This window comes from Rhynchophorus ferrugineus, unplaced genomic scaffold, assembly GCF_030347505.1.
Source record: "Rhynchophorus ferrugineus isolate W39M unplaced genomic scaffold, kcgeb_rfMv2 rfM8, whole genome shotgun sequence".
Taxonomy (NCBI): domain Eukaryota; kingdom Metazoa; phylum Arthropoda; class Insecta; order Coleoptera; family Curculionidae; genus Rhynchophorus; species Rhynchophorus ferrugineus.
The window spans coordinates 9,706,344-9,723,893 of record NW_027472587.1 but is presented as its reverse complement, the minus strand read 5'-3'; the positions used below and the strand labels follow the sequence as shown (position 1 = coordinate 9,723,893).

At 32.7% G+C, this 17,550-nt stretch overlaps 3 protein-coding genes across 6 annotated transcripts in view; 2 read left to right on the top strand and 1 right to left on the bottom strand.

The window, feature by feature from the left end:
• Dpp10 (Dipeptidyl peptidase 10) overlaps positions 1-17,550 on the top strand; it is a 226,586-nt gene that overhangs the window by 128,050 nt on the left and 80,986 nt on the right. The window contains exon 1 of one of the 4 annotated variants that reach the window (XM_076411351.1): positions 16,948-17,015. The exons of 2 other annotated variants lie outside the window; for them this stretch is intronic. The gene's annotated coding sequence lies outside the window, so the exon portion shown is untranslated. Of the gene's footprint in view, positions 1-16,947; positions 17,091-17,550 lie in introns of those variants that run through there. One more of the 4 variants, XM_076411350.1, reaches the window with a different exon arrangement.
• On the bottom strand, positions 11,062-11,636 carry LOC143200477 (B2 protein-like). The gene is made up of 2 exons (XM_076410911.1): positions 11,546-11,636; positions 11,062-11,486 (listed from the first exon to the last, which is right to left on the bottom strand). The coding sequence occupies exons 1-2, from the start codon at positions 11,600-11,602 to the stop codon at positions 11,154-11,156; spliced, it is 390 nt and encodes a 129-aa protein (XP_076267026.1). The 5' UTR covers positions 11,603-11,636; the 3' UTR covers positions 11,062-11,153.
• LOC143200749 (B2 protein) lies at positions 12,145-12,750 on the top strand. The gene is made up of 2 exons (XM_076411361.1): positions 12,145-12,285; positions 12,345-12,750. The coding sequence occupies exons 1-2, from the start codon at positions 12,229-12,231 to the stop codon at positions 12,678-12,680; spliced, it is 393 nt and encodes a 130-aa protein (XP_076267476.1). The 5' UTR covers positions 12,145-12,228; the 3' UTR covers positions 12,681-12,750.

The following is a 17,550-nucleotide window of genomic DNA, read 5'->3' as shown; positions in this document are numbered from 1 at the left end:
TACGGCTAATATTGACTTTAGATATCTAGTTGAATTATAATATTATTTTATTGTTATTAACATAAAATAAAGCACTTTTTTACTTTATATAGCACAACATATTCTGGCTACAGCGAATATTTTATTTTATTTGTTGTTAAAATAAAAACCTATAAAATATAACAAATGACAAACAACTTTTTGATTGTTTCTATTCTGTTCGATACAAAGAAAACGCGATTTTTTTTCTTCAAAATTGGCTTTATTCATCAAGGCAATCTCCATCAAGAGCCACAAGATCATTACTGTGCTGTTTTAACACTTCAATACTACTTTTGTAGAAATATTTATCTTTGTCCTCAAAATAGGCCTGTCACCAATTGCTATCCACTCAGATGACGATCATTGTGATTCCGGAGTGAAGTGATGGATCCATTCATCCATTGCCATATATATTGAACCAAAAATTTCGGTTTGTTACTGTTAAACTTGGCCAAACACTGCTCAGCATCATCTTTTGATATCTTTACGATGTTGACTAGCTGACGCAACTTCACTTTTCGATTTTGTGAATTCATTTGATATTTTCTGGTGTTACCAACTCATTTGGACGTCCACTGCGTTCTGCATCATCGGTGTCTTTACGACCACGTTTGAAGTCAGCAAATCAACGTTTTATTGTTGTTTCTGATGAAGTGGAGTCTTTACAACACTTTTCATGCCATTGCTTCGCTTGAACGGTATTTTTTCCCATCAAGAAGCAGTGTAAAATTAAAACACGAAATTGTCTTTGACCATCCATTATTTTGAAAATAGCAACTTACAAACTTATGAGTAGAATATTATGAAATTTTAGCACATTTCTTTTGAAGGTTAGTACTAACTGTAAAAGTACTGAATGCAATAACACTAGCGTCATCTATGTGTTAAGGTCGGGACGTTTTGTTAATTGTATAGAGGTGTTAATATATAGACGCATGTGTTAATTATATAGAGGTTTTGGTAAAATTCGCCAAAGTTTCATTACGTTAACATCAATTATGTAGGTACCTGTCGAGGGCCGACAAAGTTATACGCAGTTTAATAATGTAATCAATTAATCACCTTCGGCAGTTCTTAATTTCCTATTGGATTATTAAAGATCAATAAAATTGAGTGAAAATTAATATATTACTTAAGATGATAGCTATGTGCGTTCATTGAAATTCTAAAAATATATTTTTTATTATTTATTTATTCAGCATATTGTAAGCATTTGCTCATTTTAAATATTACAATCGCTTACTTGGTTCTATTTTTCTTTTAATACAGGATCTGACTTAACTAGTACGAGCATTCCTCAAAGTAGGATCGACGAACCTTTCGATTCTGTTAAGTGCAAGTATTCTAACAATGTTCTCTTTTAAAATGGATTTATAGGAAAAAATTCGCGTAGCACATATTAATCAACATGTTTTTACCGGGTCAAAAGAACGATGTCGCACTTTTTTGGCATGTTAAAATTGTGTGCCCAACAAGCCATATTTCGTCGATCTAAACAAGTAGCAATCAGAAGGTGTTATGTCTGCTCACTGCACTATACGCTGGGTATAATAGCAGTGTGTGCGTTGTCGTTCAAGAGGATGACTTTGCGTCGTTTCATTTATTCTATTAGCATCTATAGATGTTTGCAGTAAGAGTTTTATTTAGATTTAGAAGCTCGTAATAAACTAAACTTTGCAAATCTCACTACCACACCCATGAGTATTCCGCTTTGGTGTTGGTGTAGATGGCTCCTCTGAATTAACCCACTACTTCGTGCACTTAGATTGTAGTACTTCCTCTTTTTATCGCCAGCTACAATAAGTCACGAAAATCTTTTTCATTTTTGCAAATGATAAACAATTAAGTCGCCGTGTTGAAACGATTCGAAATTGTAGTTTCAGTAAATTGGTGTAGATATATTGCCTTGTAAACCTTTCTTATAGCAGGAAAACGCCTGGAAAGAGTTCATTAATCAACTGCTAAGCTGTCTGAAAATTGGTTGACTTCCATTGTTTATCATTTAATACGTTGTTTTGTTCATGGTACAAAAACTAGTTTGCGACATGGATTCCTTCTCAAATTGCGCAAATTTCATAGGCAGGGCTTCAGCTGCGACTGTTTCCAGCACAATGCAGTATTTGATGGCGATCCGCTTACTAATCATTGCTTGTTCGTTTGTCGAAATGGGTTTAGCGGAAGTGCATTCTTTATCTGAGAGACTTCCCCTGCAGATTGTACGGCCTATTAGTCCATATAGTGAGCTAAAAATATTTTGAAAACATTTGCAATGTTTCCACAGACAATGTTTTTTTTTAACAGCAGGATGTAACTCAACTTGCTAGCGTAGGTATTTATAATATTGTTTGATGTGTTGTATACGCTCTTGTTTAAAATGATATGATTGGTAATATAAGAGCAGCGGTAAATAATATAAAGAACATCCATTTCAGCATATCAACTTTGGGTTGATTTGAATTAATTTAGAATGGTGGAAGGAAAAAATTATTTTGGAGGTTAATGGTTAACAAATCGATCAGAAGGGTAGTTTTTCAAAAACGTGTTAAATTTAATTGTTGACGGAGTTATTATTTCAAACAGTACTAATAGGGCCGATTTACACTTGTATTTAACGGACTTCACTACCCTATATTTATTAAAAATGTATTATTTCGTTAATCATTATTGCGGATTTCGAATAGATTGCATAACTGTTGAGGACTCTTAACTGTTGAGGCTTTAGCTTCATTTATAATAATTAAAAAATGTTTTTGCATTATAATATAATAAGAAATATCTTCTTATCGCCAATATTAAACAACTATTAGCAACCTTGTTTAGTAAAACTTTAAATTATAAGTGTAACGTTATATATAACCTAAACTTCAAAGTGTAAAGGTGTTTTTTTTTAAATAATTTGTTATGATACAAAAACTATGCAATAACGCACGGAACCGGTTCTCAGATATCATTTTCGAAATTGCTTATTTTATGACGAACAGACATTCATCAAGAATTGATAAGAAAATTATAGATTTTTGTTCATAATTACAAAATATCAGTCATATCAACCTTTGTAGCAGTGATCATATTAATATAATTAATATCAATATTAACGTAAGAGGGTGTCAAAAAAAATACATCTTTTAATATATGTATTATGGTACTGAATGATTTAGACTACAGTTATATAGTCACTATAACTTGTAGTGTTCTTTTATATTATGTTAGAACCGATTTTGTAGAATCGATTTGGTGAAGGTATTTGGGCGATTAAAACACTGGATTCAACTGAGTCGCTCTCTATTTATTTCGACAAACAACTCAGTCAAAACCCCAACACAGAATGAATCAAGATGGCGGGATCTTCATCCTGTCCGGATGGCTTTAACATGAGCTTGCGCCGTAGCGTTCATTATAATTTACAGGAAACTACTTCAATATCGTCTTATGCAACCGTATATACACGAGGACGTTGCATGTAGGCGCATCCACCCAATTATTTATATATTTAACAGTTAGTTTTATTATATTTACATTAATTTTTTTTCAACATCGCATATTAGGTAGACGTTTAGACGTATTTTAAGTAGTTTTTATGTAGTAGTATTCTGGAGGCCTAATCCACCTAATTTTACGTTTTAATTAACGTTATTAAGTTACGTTTAGTTCTTGTTTCCATCGCTAATCTATTTCCTTGTCAAGTCATTTTGATATCACTCTACTTCCCCTTAGTTTCCTGTGAATATTTTTCTTGATAAAATCAGATTTATTGCATTTAACATATCTGCAAAACATTTAGTATTCATTCTTTCATCATACATCTATCTATACAGTCCCTGATACTTTTAATATGAAAATCGCTATTCAAGTAATTTATTAAATTGTTAATTTCTGATTTATCAAACACTTGTTCACGATGTCACCGTTTGTCACTTTCTTCTTCTTCTGTGTATCTGATAGAGGTCATACAAACCGAAAGATTTATTGTGAAAAATGCTTTTTTCCGCAAGTGAGATAGTTCTTTATCGTACATCTCTTTACGAGCATATCCTATGTATATATCATAGCATATGTATCTTTGCTACCCCCATATTAATTTAATAGGATTAGACATGCGGTGATAGTAAAAAATAACATGTAATATAACTAAAACATTTAATTACTATTTACTGAGTGACAATTTGAAATAGTTCTCTCAAAATAGCTTTTTCAAACAACTAGATATTCCTGAGTTTTGTGAGTATACTTCCCAGATTAACTATTAATAATAATTGAATTAAATTATGATTATATTGTCGCCCATATAATCATAGGATTTTTAGTAGATATTTCTACTCTAAATCTAAAATGTTTAAACCGAAATGAACTTCATCCAAGAACTATTAAATATTGAATTTGCTGGTTTACGCAGCCAAGCCCATCCGATAACTTTGTGGGGCTTTATTTCTTGTCCATACTTAATTTTTGTAGGGATGTCGCTTTTAGATTTTGTAAAATACCACCGTATGCAATACCACCGGTGCAATGATGATCTAAGTACATTTAACCGCTTGGATGTATCTGATTTCCAAGGTACGAATATTTAATTTTTCGAATGACAGGAATACATGGTGTAAGTGACAAACCGCGAATGTTGTAGAATTTTCTACACTCTACAGTCTCTGATTACTATTTTTGTAAATTTTTTGCATGCATAATTTACATTCTGCTCCCAAGACACATATCATAGCTACTAAATTTCAGAGAGCCTGGCCTTCAGACCATTACAGAATACTAAAATATAGAATGCGACTAAATGGTTTTTTTTTTTTTTGGTTTCGACGGAGACATTCCCACACAATTAGCTCACAGCACTGACACCGCACTGACTGTTCCAGAGACTTGGAAACACTTATATATTACTGAAAGAGTATTTATCTATCGTACCTAACTCATCTGCCCATCAAGCTACTCATATGGCCGCAAACATATACCGCAGCCTTAACCAACGCCAGAAGCCTGAGACAGCCTTGATGGACTTAATTAAATACTTTTACAAGGTTTTGCACGACCGCTCTCATCCTTTCCCATTTGTCTTCCCATTTGGTCAGTTCGTTCCACTTGAAGATCAGGAAAACTCCCTCCAAATCATCAACGCTGACGTTCCTCAAGGTTTCCCCTGTACCTCACCTTATTCAATCTCTTCTTAATAAATCTTCCTAGGAGATAGAATGTTTACGTCGCATTCTACGTTGTCGACACGGCTTTATTGGCCGCATCCAAATTCGAGGAGACTATTCAAAGTCGACTCCAAAAGCATCTCGATCACGCAGCTATGTGATTTAAATTATGTAAGTTGCAAACCAACCCTCAGAAAATCCAAGTTACCTTTTTCCATAAGAAGCGTTTTGAGCGTTTCGCAACTCAAGATCGACACTACAACAATTCCATGGCTAGATAACGTTACGTACCTAGGTCCCCTCTATCAACCGTTGTGTTAAAAATCCCAAATCCAGAAAGCAATCCAGAAATGTGCTCGGATAGTAAATTTACTACCTTCTCCGCTCTGTAAAACTAGCAGATTATCAATTTCCATCACAGTCTACTTTCCCCTAGGGATCTAAGGTCTACTTCAACACCAACCACCACGCCTTTATGACACCAAACCAATTGAAAATACTTAAGTTTTTCCAAAAAAAAAACTTCTCAGGATAATTATTCATGGTTTGTCAGAAATGATCAAGTTCACATGGAAACTAACGCTCCTGAAATCAAACACTTCGGATAATGTATTGGTTTATGCTGGGCGCTTAGCACTGTCACCGTTAAACTCTTCCCCTCTCCAGGCTGTAGTGATTTTTCGTACAAGTTGCCATTATTTGTTTGCCAACTAGTCCTGTTTTCTCTCTTAGATGTATATCAGGCTGCAAAACTAATAATAATGCATGATACCAAATTACCGTTCGCCATTTTGAGCACGCTGGCTCAATCTTTTGTAAAACAACGAGTTTCAGTTTGTTCCCCTAATACTGTGTGGTTTTTTGTAATAAATTAGTGGCAGAAACGTAGTGAAGAAAGTGGCAGAAACGTAGTAAAGTGAATCTAAGGGAATCGCTATAAATTTAAACTGATACGTTTGTAAAGTAAAGCCTCGACCAAATATTTAAGCAACATGAGGGGAAATCTAAATGGAAAGGGGCACTCGTCGTAATCAGCTAATTTTAGACCTCTCGACTGCCACTTGTTCCGGCTGATGAGTCATAGTATTGACGACATTACTTTCAATAAAAAACAAAAATACAAAGAAACCTTAAAACTTACTTGTATACTCCAATATTTATAACTGTTATATTAATTAATTTGCAATATTAGAGTTTTTTTGATAATTCCCATTTTCTTCTTAAACTTCTCGACAATTTCATTAGAGAAAAGTGCTTGAAATACTTGGTAATGCTGAAATAGCTTTCAATGAGCTTATCGATTCCCAGAATTTTATGGTTATTGAAGTAAGTAAACCCATTTCTCGTTGGCAAAAATGTTTCGATTCTCAAGACTTTGTCTTTTAGTGGATAACCGTTTGGTAACTATCGATTAAACTGCAGCTATTTCCTGATATAATCGCGATTTGTATCATTTTATACTTTAACGTGATAATCAGGATAATAAATGATAAATACGGTATGTGATAATTAAGTTTAGTCAGTGGTTCGTAATATTTTGGGTAAAATATTCTATTTTAAAATACACTATTTTTACGGACTATAATCCCAAAGCCCGCAATTATATTGCCCGCAATAGCAGGTTTATACTGATGGTTCGATGTCATTTACATAATTGACTTTAATTTGCTATTTGAATATTTGCTTTATAGGCACGAAATTGGGACTTTCATCTTTAGTAATAAATAGAAATAAATTGATACCTGGTTTTTGAAAATAAACATTTCATTGACACTAATATTACACAAGTATAAACGGTTTTGGACATGTGCAACCAAAAACTGTTTACAAGGTAAATTGGGCGCCTGAATCCTAATCAACAGCCCGTTTTTTTAATTGTTTCTAGTTTTAGAAATATTCAATAAATTCATTAATTTACTATTTTTGAACATTAATCGTCGTTTATTTAAAAGTAAAAATCAAAAATGAACAGAGGTTGAACTGAGTCTTTGATACTGGATCACGCATTATGGTACAACAGTAATCGCTCATCACACCTTTGTCCCAAAATCTTTGGAACTGCTTTTCGACTTTCGCTATATCACGTTGTAGTCGCTCATGTCGCTCAAGTTTCTCGGAAAAAAATTAAGATGTGCATGCAGAAAATATATTTTGAGAGATATTCGTGCTCCAATCTTATGGTTGCAACAAGTTGTTTATTACGTGCTCGTACAACGTGGGGCAAAAGTCCTGTCAAATGCCACCAATTCCTAATATTATAAAGAATGAAAAAAATATTAACCTAGTTGAAGTGAACCAAAAGTAGCCGTGAACTCAGGTCATCGTAATTTATGACCTCAAACTGGTGCGATGTTACTGCATTTAACGATGACATTTAGTGTATTTTGGCTTTGATTTGAGATAATTAATAATTGTACATCTATTATTATTAATTAGATAGTCCCTTTAATTTGTTTCAACTCTCATCTCTTTATATTTTCCAATCGACAATTTGAAATACTTCACTCTTTAATATGGTATTTTCAAGGCTTAATTTATGTTTTGCAAACCATTCTTTAATTACAGGCTTTGCCAACCACTTGTTGGGATCTTTTTGTTGGATTCCTGTCTCTAGGATGAACAACAATATATCTGCAATGAATTTAAAACTTCATTTCATTCAAAATTAAAAAAAATCAACTTTTTTTTCTTTTCACACTTTTTATTAGCATTTTGCCAATGGTTGCCTAATGTTTCATTTTGAAATAACTATCTCTGTATGCAATTGATCTCTTATATCCCTCAAAAAGCTGCATATCCTTAAGATTTCTATGGAATACTTTCCATACTAATAGTTTTCTCTGAAATAATTCTATTATATTATTTTTGTATTACAAATACTACTCACCATTTTATCCATTTTACCAATTTATCTTCAAAAATTAGAGGGGCAAGCTAAAAATGCAATTTGTTTAATTTTTCAATACAGTATTCTATACGATACGTTGTAATTTATAAAATGGTCTTATACATTCTTCTCATTTATAATTTGCAATATAGAAACAATAGAAATTGGACTACTAGGTCATCGATTATATAATTACCTAGTTATAGGATCGATACAGTTAAAAAGATACTATACGTTATACTTACAGCTTACGATAACCATCTTAAAGGTTAAGATAAATCTATATAAAATATTCAAAAATTATTTGATTGATATTTACTTCGTATAGTTAGCATTTCCTAAATAAAGAAGAAACTAGTTATCATTCAGAGTAACAGTAAAGTTTCGTTCTATTTTAGATACTGGAGCGCGTTTCTTATGGTGGTCGTTTGTTCTCTGAACATTGGAATTTCTCCACAAACAACAAAAACCAAGTCAACTGTATAGCATACGTGCTGCTCTGAGAATGTTGTCACACTAAAATAATTTTGAACATACTATTGATTTATATACTAAACATATATATGGATCAATATATGGATCAATTTTAAATTAAAACTATATATCAAGTTACTAAATCATCAAGAAATGCTACACGGAAAGTAAAATATTTATATGGATATGAATGTTTTAATTATTGAACTTTATTCGTAAATATATGATACATCAGACATGAAGAACTACATATATATATTTTCGATATATAGTAATTTCATTTTGAGAAATATTTAACAGATATTTGGTAAACTACATTACATTAATTTTATCTTCATTTAACGCGAAGTCAGTAGAAACTCATTTGAAATAGTACCATGAAGTTTTGCAATATTTTACCATAAAACAAAGAGAGTACTATATCACTAAATAACAACAACATGAAATCGATATAACCACTTATCAGCTTATAGTAAAATTTAAGCGAACCAGACCGTAAGAACTTAATTTAGTTTAAATTGGTCTAATTCAATTTTAATTTCGGAAATAATGATGTATTTCTACCACACTAGTTTTACTTGTGAATTTATTCAAGCAAAAATGAATAAAGCATTGTCAAATAAAATTCATGAGCTATATTAACAGATAACCTACAAAAAGGCAGCTACCGATTTTGAATTACAGTATCCGAAAATAGCGCAGAATGTCTGACATGCGATATTAAATTCAAATCGAAGGAACAAGAAAATAACCAAGGAGAAAATAAAATATAATATGCAAATTCCATCGATTATGTCAATATGGATATAATTGTATGCTTGTATATACATAATGGTACAAAACTGTACACTGCCATGTTCACTGAGCTCTAAATCTCGCAGTGGACTTGGCAGTGTATTTGTGGTGCACCACCAGGAATTCCATCAAACTCCCTGAACAAAGTTCTACATTAACCGCTTAACTCTTTGCGATACTCAAAACCTTATTCCACTTCGCAGTAGAATCTTCCAAAAATGGAAAATTGAATGAAATTTCTTCAAATTTTTCCTGAAACAGAAATGTATCCAGCCAGTTTGGAATACTGAAAACTCCCCATCCCAAATGTTTGTATCCTCACTGACCTTATACCATTTATTTCGTATTTCACCAAAAACGAGGTACAGCGTCGCTTGTTCTTAGGAGGCCAACCACAGCAAGCTATTTGAAATTTACGTTAATTATATATTTATTTACATATTAGTTTTGATTTGTTTGTTGGTAATTTAATTTTTTGTATATGTCACAAAATTATATTATATCTTATAGGCTCGGCACCAACTTCAAAGTAGTCAGTTGGCAGTAGTTAAAATAATATTGTAAATGGATGAGTAGGTTTAGGTAGGTATTAAGCTAATTTGTGTGTATATATTAGAATATAAAATACGTGTAGCAAACAGGTTAAATAAGATTTTTGATTACTTTTGTTTAGTTTTTACCACGATTATTATGTACATATTTTATTTTAAATTGCCTTTTTTGTGTAACCATCTAAGTTTGATTATTTTTTAATTTTTAGTGAGTTCCTTATTTATTGTTTGAAAGTGGTTCAATTTTTTTGTTAAATATATTTTATTTTTCTCTTTTTATTGTTAGATATTTACTTAATAAATTAGGCAGTTATTTCATTAAGTATTACAATGGGTAGGCCATGTAAAGGTGCAGCCCGTAAGAAGGAAAGTAGAAATTAAGAAACAATGATTGAAAATAAGGAACGCTTCAGGTCAATGACGATCAAACTTGAATAACACAAAAAGTTGTTGCCCCCGTCGTTGATTTTAAGTCGCATCAGCTCAGTAATAACATACCTTGAAATTTGAGCGTTTCCCTCGACTTCCCCCCTTCCTCCGACAGATCCTGACTTGGTTCCAATGAGACCAGAAGAAGAGATCAGAAGTATACTCTTTCGAATAGAAAATAATTTTGAGGATCGGTCTACAATTGACGGAGAAATCGGCGAAAATACATTTAAAAAATAAATATACAGCCGAACATAAAACCTCCTCCTTTTTCGAAGTCGGTTAAAAATGGAAAAATATTCTAGAGTAAGATGTTACGTGATACAGTAAATGCGCGTACATACATAATGATGACTTTAGATTGAGACCTAGGAATCTCTTCATCAGGAAACTGGAAGCCAGGTTACATATTCCGCAGTCATAGAGACAAACCGAAAGGCTCTATAACTAGTAGATGAACATCGTTCGTAGACTCAAGAGTACCAAACTTGTGTAAAAAGGGTGTAAACAGAAGTAGAGGTTCTTATGTAAACTATGGTGACATCATGTTAGATAATTAAATTAATTTAATATAGAATTTCATCTTAAATATTGGAAAAATTAACAATAAATAAGCCAATTAAATAACTTAAAAGCTGTGGAATAAAAGTTCAAACGACGAATAGTGTCACCATCGTTATTGACTGTAACTGATGCTATAATTTTTAACCCTTGTAAAATGTATCACTCTGTAGATTCTGTTTGTTGCAATAAACACTTGTGTTGTTATGCATTGATGTTTATTTAATGCCAATGTAAACTGTTTACTATACAATTGTCTAACTTTACTAACAATATTTTTAAGTTTATAAATTATTACTTAAACGATGCAAAGCATTTGGTCATTTGGTAGGCTGTTTCCTCGGGACTATCCATCATTTTGAAACACTTCTCGATCATAGAATTAATGGTATCGGTATCATCCACGTATGTGGAGATTGTGTCTCTTAGAGCGTCTTTGTTGTAGTTACCACTATCGTCTACTATACCAGCAGCTTTCTTCACACATAGAAGATGTTTTTTGAATTCGGGAGCGTCAGATATTTGCCCCAAGAAAGCGTTTCTCACCATCTCTTCGGTCGCTCCAGTTTCTTTCAAACAGGCGCGCTGAAAGTCAATTTTGGCTTCTTGTTGCTCTGGCGTCAAATGCTAAAAATTACGAATTTGAGTTTTTGTTTACCTTTGGCGAAATTTCAATTTAAACCTACACCATAACTCAGTGCCATTACAAAGCACAGACTAATTATATTTCTGAAAGAATACATTTTGTTTGGGCAATGTATATCAATTGGGTACAAATATTTCTTTGTCGTTTATATACCGACATTTTTGATAGTTTAATTTTACGTTTGAGCTAGCGATTCTAATTGTATATAAAGGAACCATTAATTAGTGTTAACGTATCAAAAAATTGAATAATATCTGATGTATTATATTATGAAAGGGAATTTCGTTCAGCTGTCTAGGTTACAAAATTAATTAATAAGTTGTTTACATGATTCCATGTAATTTATTATTGTTAACTTTAATAGTAAATAGCACCAGTTATCTATCCTTATAATGTATAATGTCATATTTATCCTTATTTATGATAAAGCTTTATTATATAATACATTTTGCAAATAATGTTTAATATTAATTTTGCATATTAAATAATCTTACAATGTAAAGCAATCTCAATCACTTCCTTTTTTTAAATTAATTGTTACAATTAAGTCAGACATTTTCCAACTGTTCCAAAATATAGACTGAAATTAGTGGTTCCTTTATATCGCTAAAGTGTAATTAGAATCGCTAGCTTCGACCATATTATTAAACTATCAAAATTTTTGTATATAAACCTGCGAAGACGTTCTCATAGTCAGTTGATATCCATCGTTCGATAACCAAAATGAATAGCTTCAAAATTCTCGTTGTTGTGTGCTGTGTAGTGGCCCTTGCTTATGGCGTAAGTTTAAATCCGACTTTCATAAAAAATAAACAAAAATTTAAATATGTATTTTACAGCATTTGACGCCAGAACAACAAGAAGCTAAACTTGAGTCTCAACGTCATTGTTTGAAAGAAACCGGGGCGACTGAAGAAATGGTGAGGAATGCTTTCAGGGGCGAAATATCCGATGCCCCTGAATTTAAGAAGCATCTGTTTTGTGTGAAGAAATCCGCTGGTATAGTAGACGATAGCGGTAACTACAACAAAGACGTTCTAAGAGAAACGGTCTCCAAATATGTGGATGACGCTGATACTGTTAATTCCATGATCGAGAAGTGTTTCAAAATGATGGAGAGTCCTGAAGAGACAGCATACGAAATGACCAAATGCTTTGCATCTTTTAAGGAGTAATTCATAAAATGTAAAATGTTAGTAAAACTAGAACTTGTCTCATAAATTTGGCGTTAAATAAACTTCAATAGAGCATAATATAAAATACTATTATTTATCATGTCATGCTAAACCTATATATAATTATATATAAGTACCAGAGACATTGGCCATTCCAAGGCTTTTTTTGTTCTAATAACTTTGATCTTTTTTTCAATGATGTTCGGCCTAAGATCTATTTTCATATAATTTTTCAACTATGACTGAACTTTTGTCCTGATAAGAACACCTTAAATAATATTGTAAAAGAGCCGGTCAAAATATGTTAATTCACATATGAAAACGATGGTTTTATAACTCATTAACAGTTACTGTACCGTGACCATCGAATTCATATTCAAAAATCTATTGATGGAGTCATTTTATGGGAAAATTACCTGTAAGCGATTTATATCACCCAATTCCCTCAACTCTGGCCATTCAATCGTAGTAATCACTAAGACGATGAGACATTGCTTGTCGCTCAACAAGTGGTCACTTATTTCTGTAAAATAAAATAGTCTTAAAGTGATATACAAATTTTTGTTGTTTTAAAACCCTTCAAATTTCAAATCTCGCACAGTCAGTAGTTTGCTATGAAGATTATAAGGCTGTTATCTTTTGAATGTATTCAGTTAACCGTTTCCAAATAACTTATCGAGAAAAATAAATTTACTGATGTTAGATTGGCACACACACATACTCTCCCACAGACAGTTGAAGCATCTCATGATATAATTAAGTGGAGTTTGGGCAAAAGTTTCACAGCTGGAATTGTAAAATCCAGAAAAGCTGAATTGTAGGTGCTCAAACTTTCCCAGCCAAAAATTATTACAATTTGAAAACATCGATGTTTTAAAGAAACACTTCTATTTAACGGAAGTTCAAGGTTTAAGGTCACCAAAGATAGTCGCAGTTGCTGTGAACTAACTACTGTTACTACCTACTGAAGTTTGGGTAAAAGCAGTTCAGGGTTTAGTACCTGCAAAGGTAGACTGTTTGCTCATTCATAAGCTATTGCAACGTGGAGTCACCAACATTTGGGGATTTCATACAGGCTATGCCATGGAAATTTGGGTAATTGAATCCAAGCAAAGGCCAGGAGAAGAAAGTGTCTTTGCTTCTCTGGAATGATGTGGGTAAAACAGGGGAAATATTACAATCAAAACTAAATCTCATCTCTTTCGGACACTTGCAATCTTTCAAATGCGATGTATAAAGCAAATTCTACATGTTCCACGCCGAAATCTTATTAAAAGTGAAGTAATTTGTTTAAAATGAGACAATCGGCGCAGGATTGAGGAACAAATTCAAAGATGCAAATTACAATTGGTTGGTCATGTCTGTCGAATAAAAAGTGAACGAATCCCTCACGGAATTCTGTGACCAAAACAATATTTTTAGTGAAAGACACAGAGCATAGCTCTGGAAAAGGCATGGATCAAGATATTCGAAAACGATCTGAAAAAGTGTAGTGGGCTAAAGTGAAGAACAATCGTTTCATCAGCTATGTGATATGGATATCAGACTCAGAAAAGTATATCGTCATAACGGCTTTGATATTATATATATTAATATAAAAACATCAATAAAGATATTTCTCGACATCCCTACTATACGTCCGTTCACAACTTTTTCATTTATTTACGGTCTCGCAAAACTTCTGAATCTATCTAGTGCCTAACAATTTTCAATTTATAATTTGTCACATTGTTTTGTAACATTTTACTTCAACAATAGAAGTAAAAAGGATTTAAAATGTTGTTAAATGGTCATAAAGTCGAAATATTATCACTAAAATTTTCATTGTCGGAATTATGATTACTAATTCTTCATGGACGTATTGGATCAAAAGTCTTTTCAACTCTAACAACTACGATATCATAAAGTTATTCCAAATCTTGAAGGTTATATTTCATATATAGTCATCATTTTATAATATTACTCACTGGTTAATTGGAAAGTCCCGGGCCTACCATAGCAAAACATTTTTTTGGTAAAATAATTTTTTTATTCAACATAATTCCCTTCTCAAGGGTTATACACTGATTATAGCGACCCTCCAAATTTTAGATACCATTTTTGTAGTACGATTTGTCCTTTGCTTCAAAAGACGCCTTAGTTTCGGCGATCACCTCTTCATTCGACGAACATTTCTTCCCAGCGAGCATTCTTTTGAGATCTGAGAACAAGAAATAGTCGCTGGGGGCCAAATCTAGAGAATACGGTGAATGAGGATGCAATTCGAAGCCCAATTCATGGATTTTGCCATAGTTATCACTGACTTGTGACACGATACGTTGTCTCGGTGAAGCAGCACTTTCTTTTTCTTCAAATGCAGCTGTTTTTCGGCGATTTGGTCCTTCAAATGATCCAATAACGCTATGTAATAGTCGCTGTCGATGGTCCTTCCCTTTTCAAGAGAGTCAATGAAAATTATTCCATGCGCATCCCAAAATACAGACGCAATAACCTTGCCAGCCGACTGTTGCCTTTCCCCATGATTTTGAGCGGATGACTATCGATTGGACTTAGGAGTGAAATGATTGAGCCATGTTTCATCCATTGTCATATATCGATACAAAAACACGGGTATACTATGCTTGATCGTTTTCAAACACTGCTCCGAATCATCAATTCGTTGTTGTTTTTGCCCCAACTTTGACCACTTTGCACAGAGTTTTCTCATTCCCAAATATTCGTGAATGATATGGTGTACACTTTGAGTTGATATCTTTAACGTGTCTGCTATTTCATTTAATTTCAATTTACGGTGATTCGAAATGATTTTGTAGATTTTTTAAATGTTTTCGTTGGTAACAACCTCTTTTGGGCGTCCACTGCGTTCACCGTCCTCGATGCTCATTTCATCACGTCTAAACTTAGCATACCAATACCTGATGATTGATTTTCCTAGGGCAGTGTCCGGAAACTCGGCATCAAGCCAAGTTTTTGCTTCAACTGTATTTTTCCCTTCAAAAGGCAATATTTTATCAATAAGCGAAATTCCTTTTTTGCCATTTCTTCACAATAACAAGAGTTCCTTCATTCAAAATGCTATAATTCACAAACTAATAATCCGACAGCTGTTCAGTTGATTCTCGCATCTTTTGAGGATGATTTAATTCTAGTAGCGCCATCTATGCGCCAGGCCGGTTCAATTGACCTGTTATATCTATAATACTATAGTATTTTATCTTTGTTCTGCGATGGCTAAAACAAGTGATCGGTGATATTTGCGATATTGCAGACTTTGGAAACTCCATTGAGCATCATTTCATGATCGATAGGTGTGATAGACATAGCATAGCAAAACATTATTCGTGAGGAGGAATAGGTGAAACCCAAAATTAACTGACAAAGGTTAACGAACATTACAAAAGATTGATTAATTGACATTATTCGCATTATTGAGTTAGAATATCATAAAAGATCTTTCCTGGCCAGCACAATCGCCAGACCTCAACATAATTGAAGTAATTGGCGTATAATTTCATATAAAAATAGCAACGTTCGGTTGAAAACTATTCGGATACTCTATGAATCTATTTCGTGAACAATTGCAGCCATTTACAACTGTTCGTTTAATAGTCCAAGATCAGAAAATTATAGAAGCCTTAACTGAAAATGGCCCCAACCCCTGTTGGTTGTCCCGTATTTGTCCAGCGTCCCGTATGCCTCACTAAATTGAAATTGACGAAGCGTATATCTGTGAACAGGATAAATTGGGAGTTAACAGGAACAACAAGTTAAAAAACGTTTAAAGGAATCGACAATATAAATAGAAAACATCAAGCGTTATTCAGGTGAAAACATCTCTCGAATTCAAGTAAATTGATCGTGTAAAAAAACGAAATTGTAAAAGAAAAAGGCAATTGGAAATTTCCAGGAAACAGGACCATTTACTTTATCCACTTTACCTAAAAAAGTCAAAATAAATGCTTGAATAAACTTAAAAAGAAGGGTTTTTAAAACAAAAATATTTATAAAATGTTTATAATGATCAATTTTTTTTTAGTTTGGTTTATTCGAATTTATTACAGTGTAAATATCAGTTACAGTAAATTTAAAACTAAACAATCAGTTTCGCTTCTGTTGGTCGTTTCACAATTTTTAATAATGGTGTACTACCGCTAATTATCATTACGTCTAATTAATGTCAATCCTGTAATTATTAATAGCAGGATAATAGACCTAAATACAATGAGTATATTTCTGTTCCTGCAATTAGTTGAAGCACGCTAATAAACTGGAATCAGGTGAATTATTGTTAAATTTGAATTCGGGCTTTTGTAATCCTTTAGTTAAGCGGACAAAGTAGGTTTTTATAATACAGTATTTTAAGATTAAAGTTTGTGTAATGTAGAAGTAAGCAATTTTGGTAGGATATATGTAAGTACCAGGGACACTGGCCATTCCAAGACTTTTTGTTCTAATAACTTTGATATTTTTTTAGATGAGGTTCGGCCTAAGATCTATTTCATATCATTTTTCATCTATGACTGAAGTTTTGTCGTAATAAGAACACCTTAAATAATATTGTAATATACCCGGTCTATTCAATAATTAATTAATTCATTAAACAAAATATGTTAATTCACATATGAAAACGATGGTTTTATAAGTCATTAACAGTTACTGTACCGTGACCATCGAATTCCTATTAAAAAATCTATTGATGGAGTCATTTTATGGGAAAATTACCTGTAAGTGAGTTCTGTCGCCCAATTCCCTCAACTCTGGCCATTCAATCGTAATAAACACTAAGATGATTAGACAATGCTTATCATTCAACAAGTGGTCACTTGGTTCTCTAAAATAAATTAGTCTTAAAATAATATACAAATTTTTG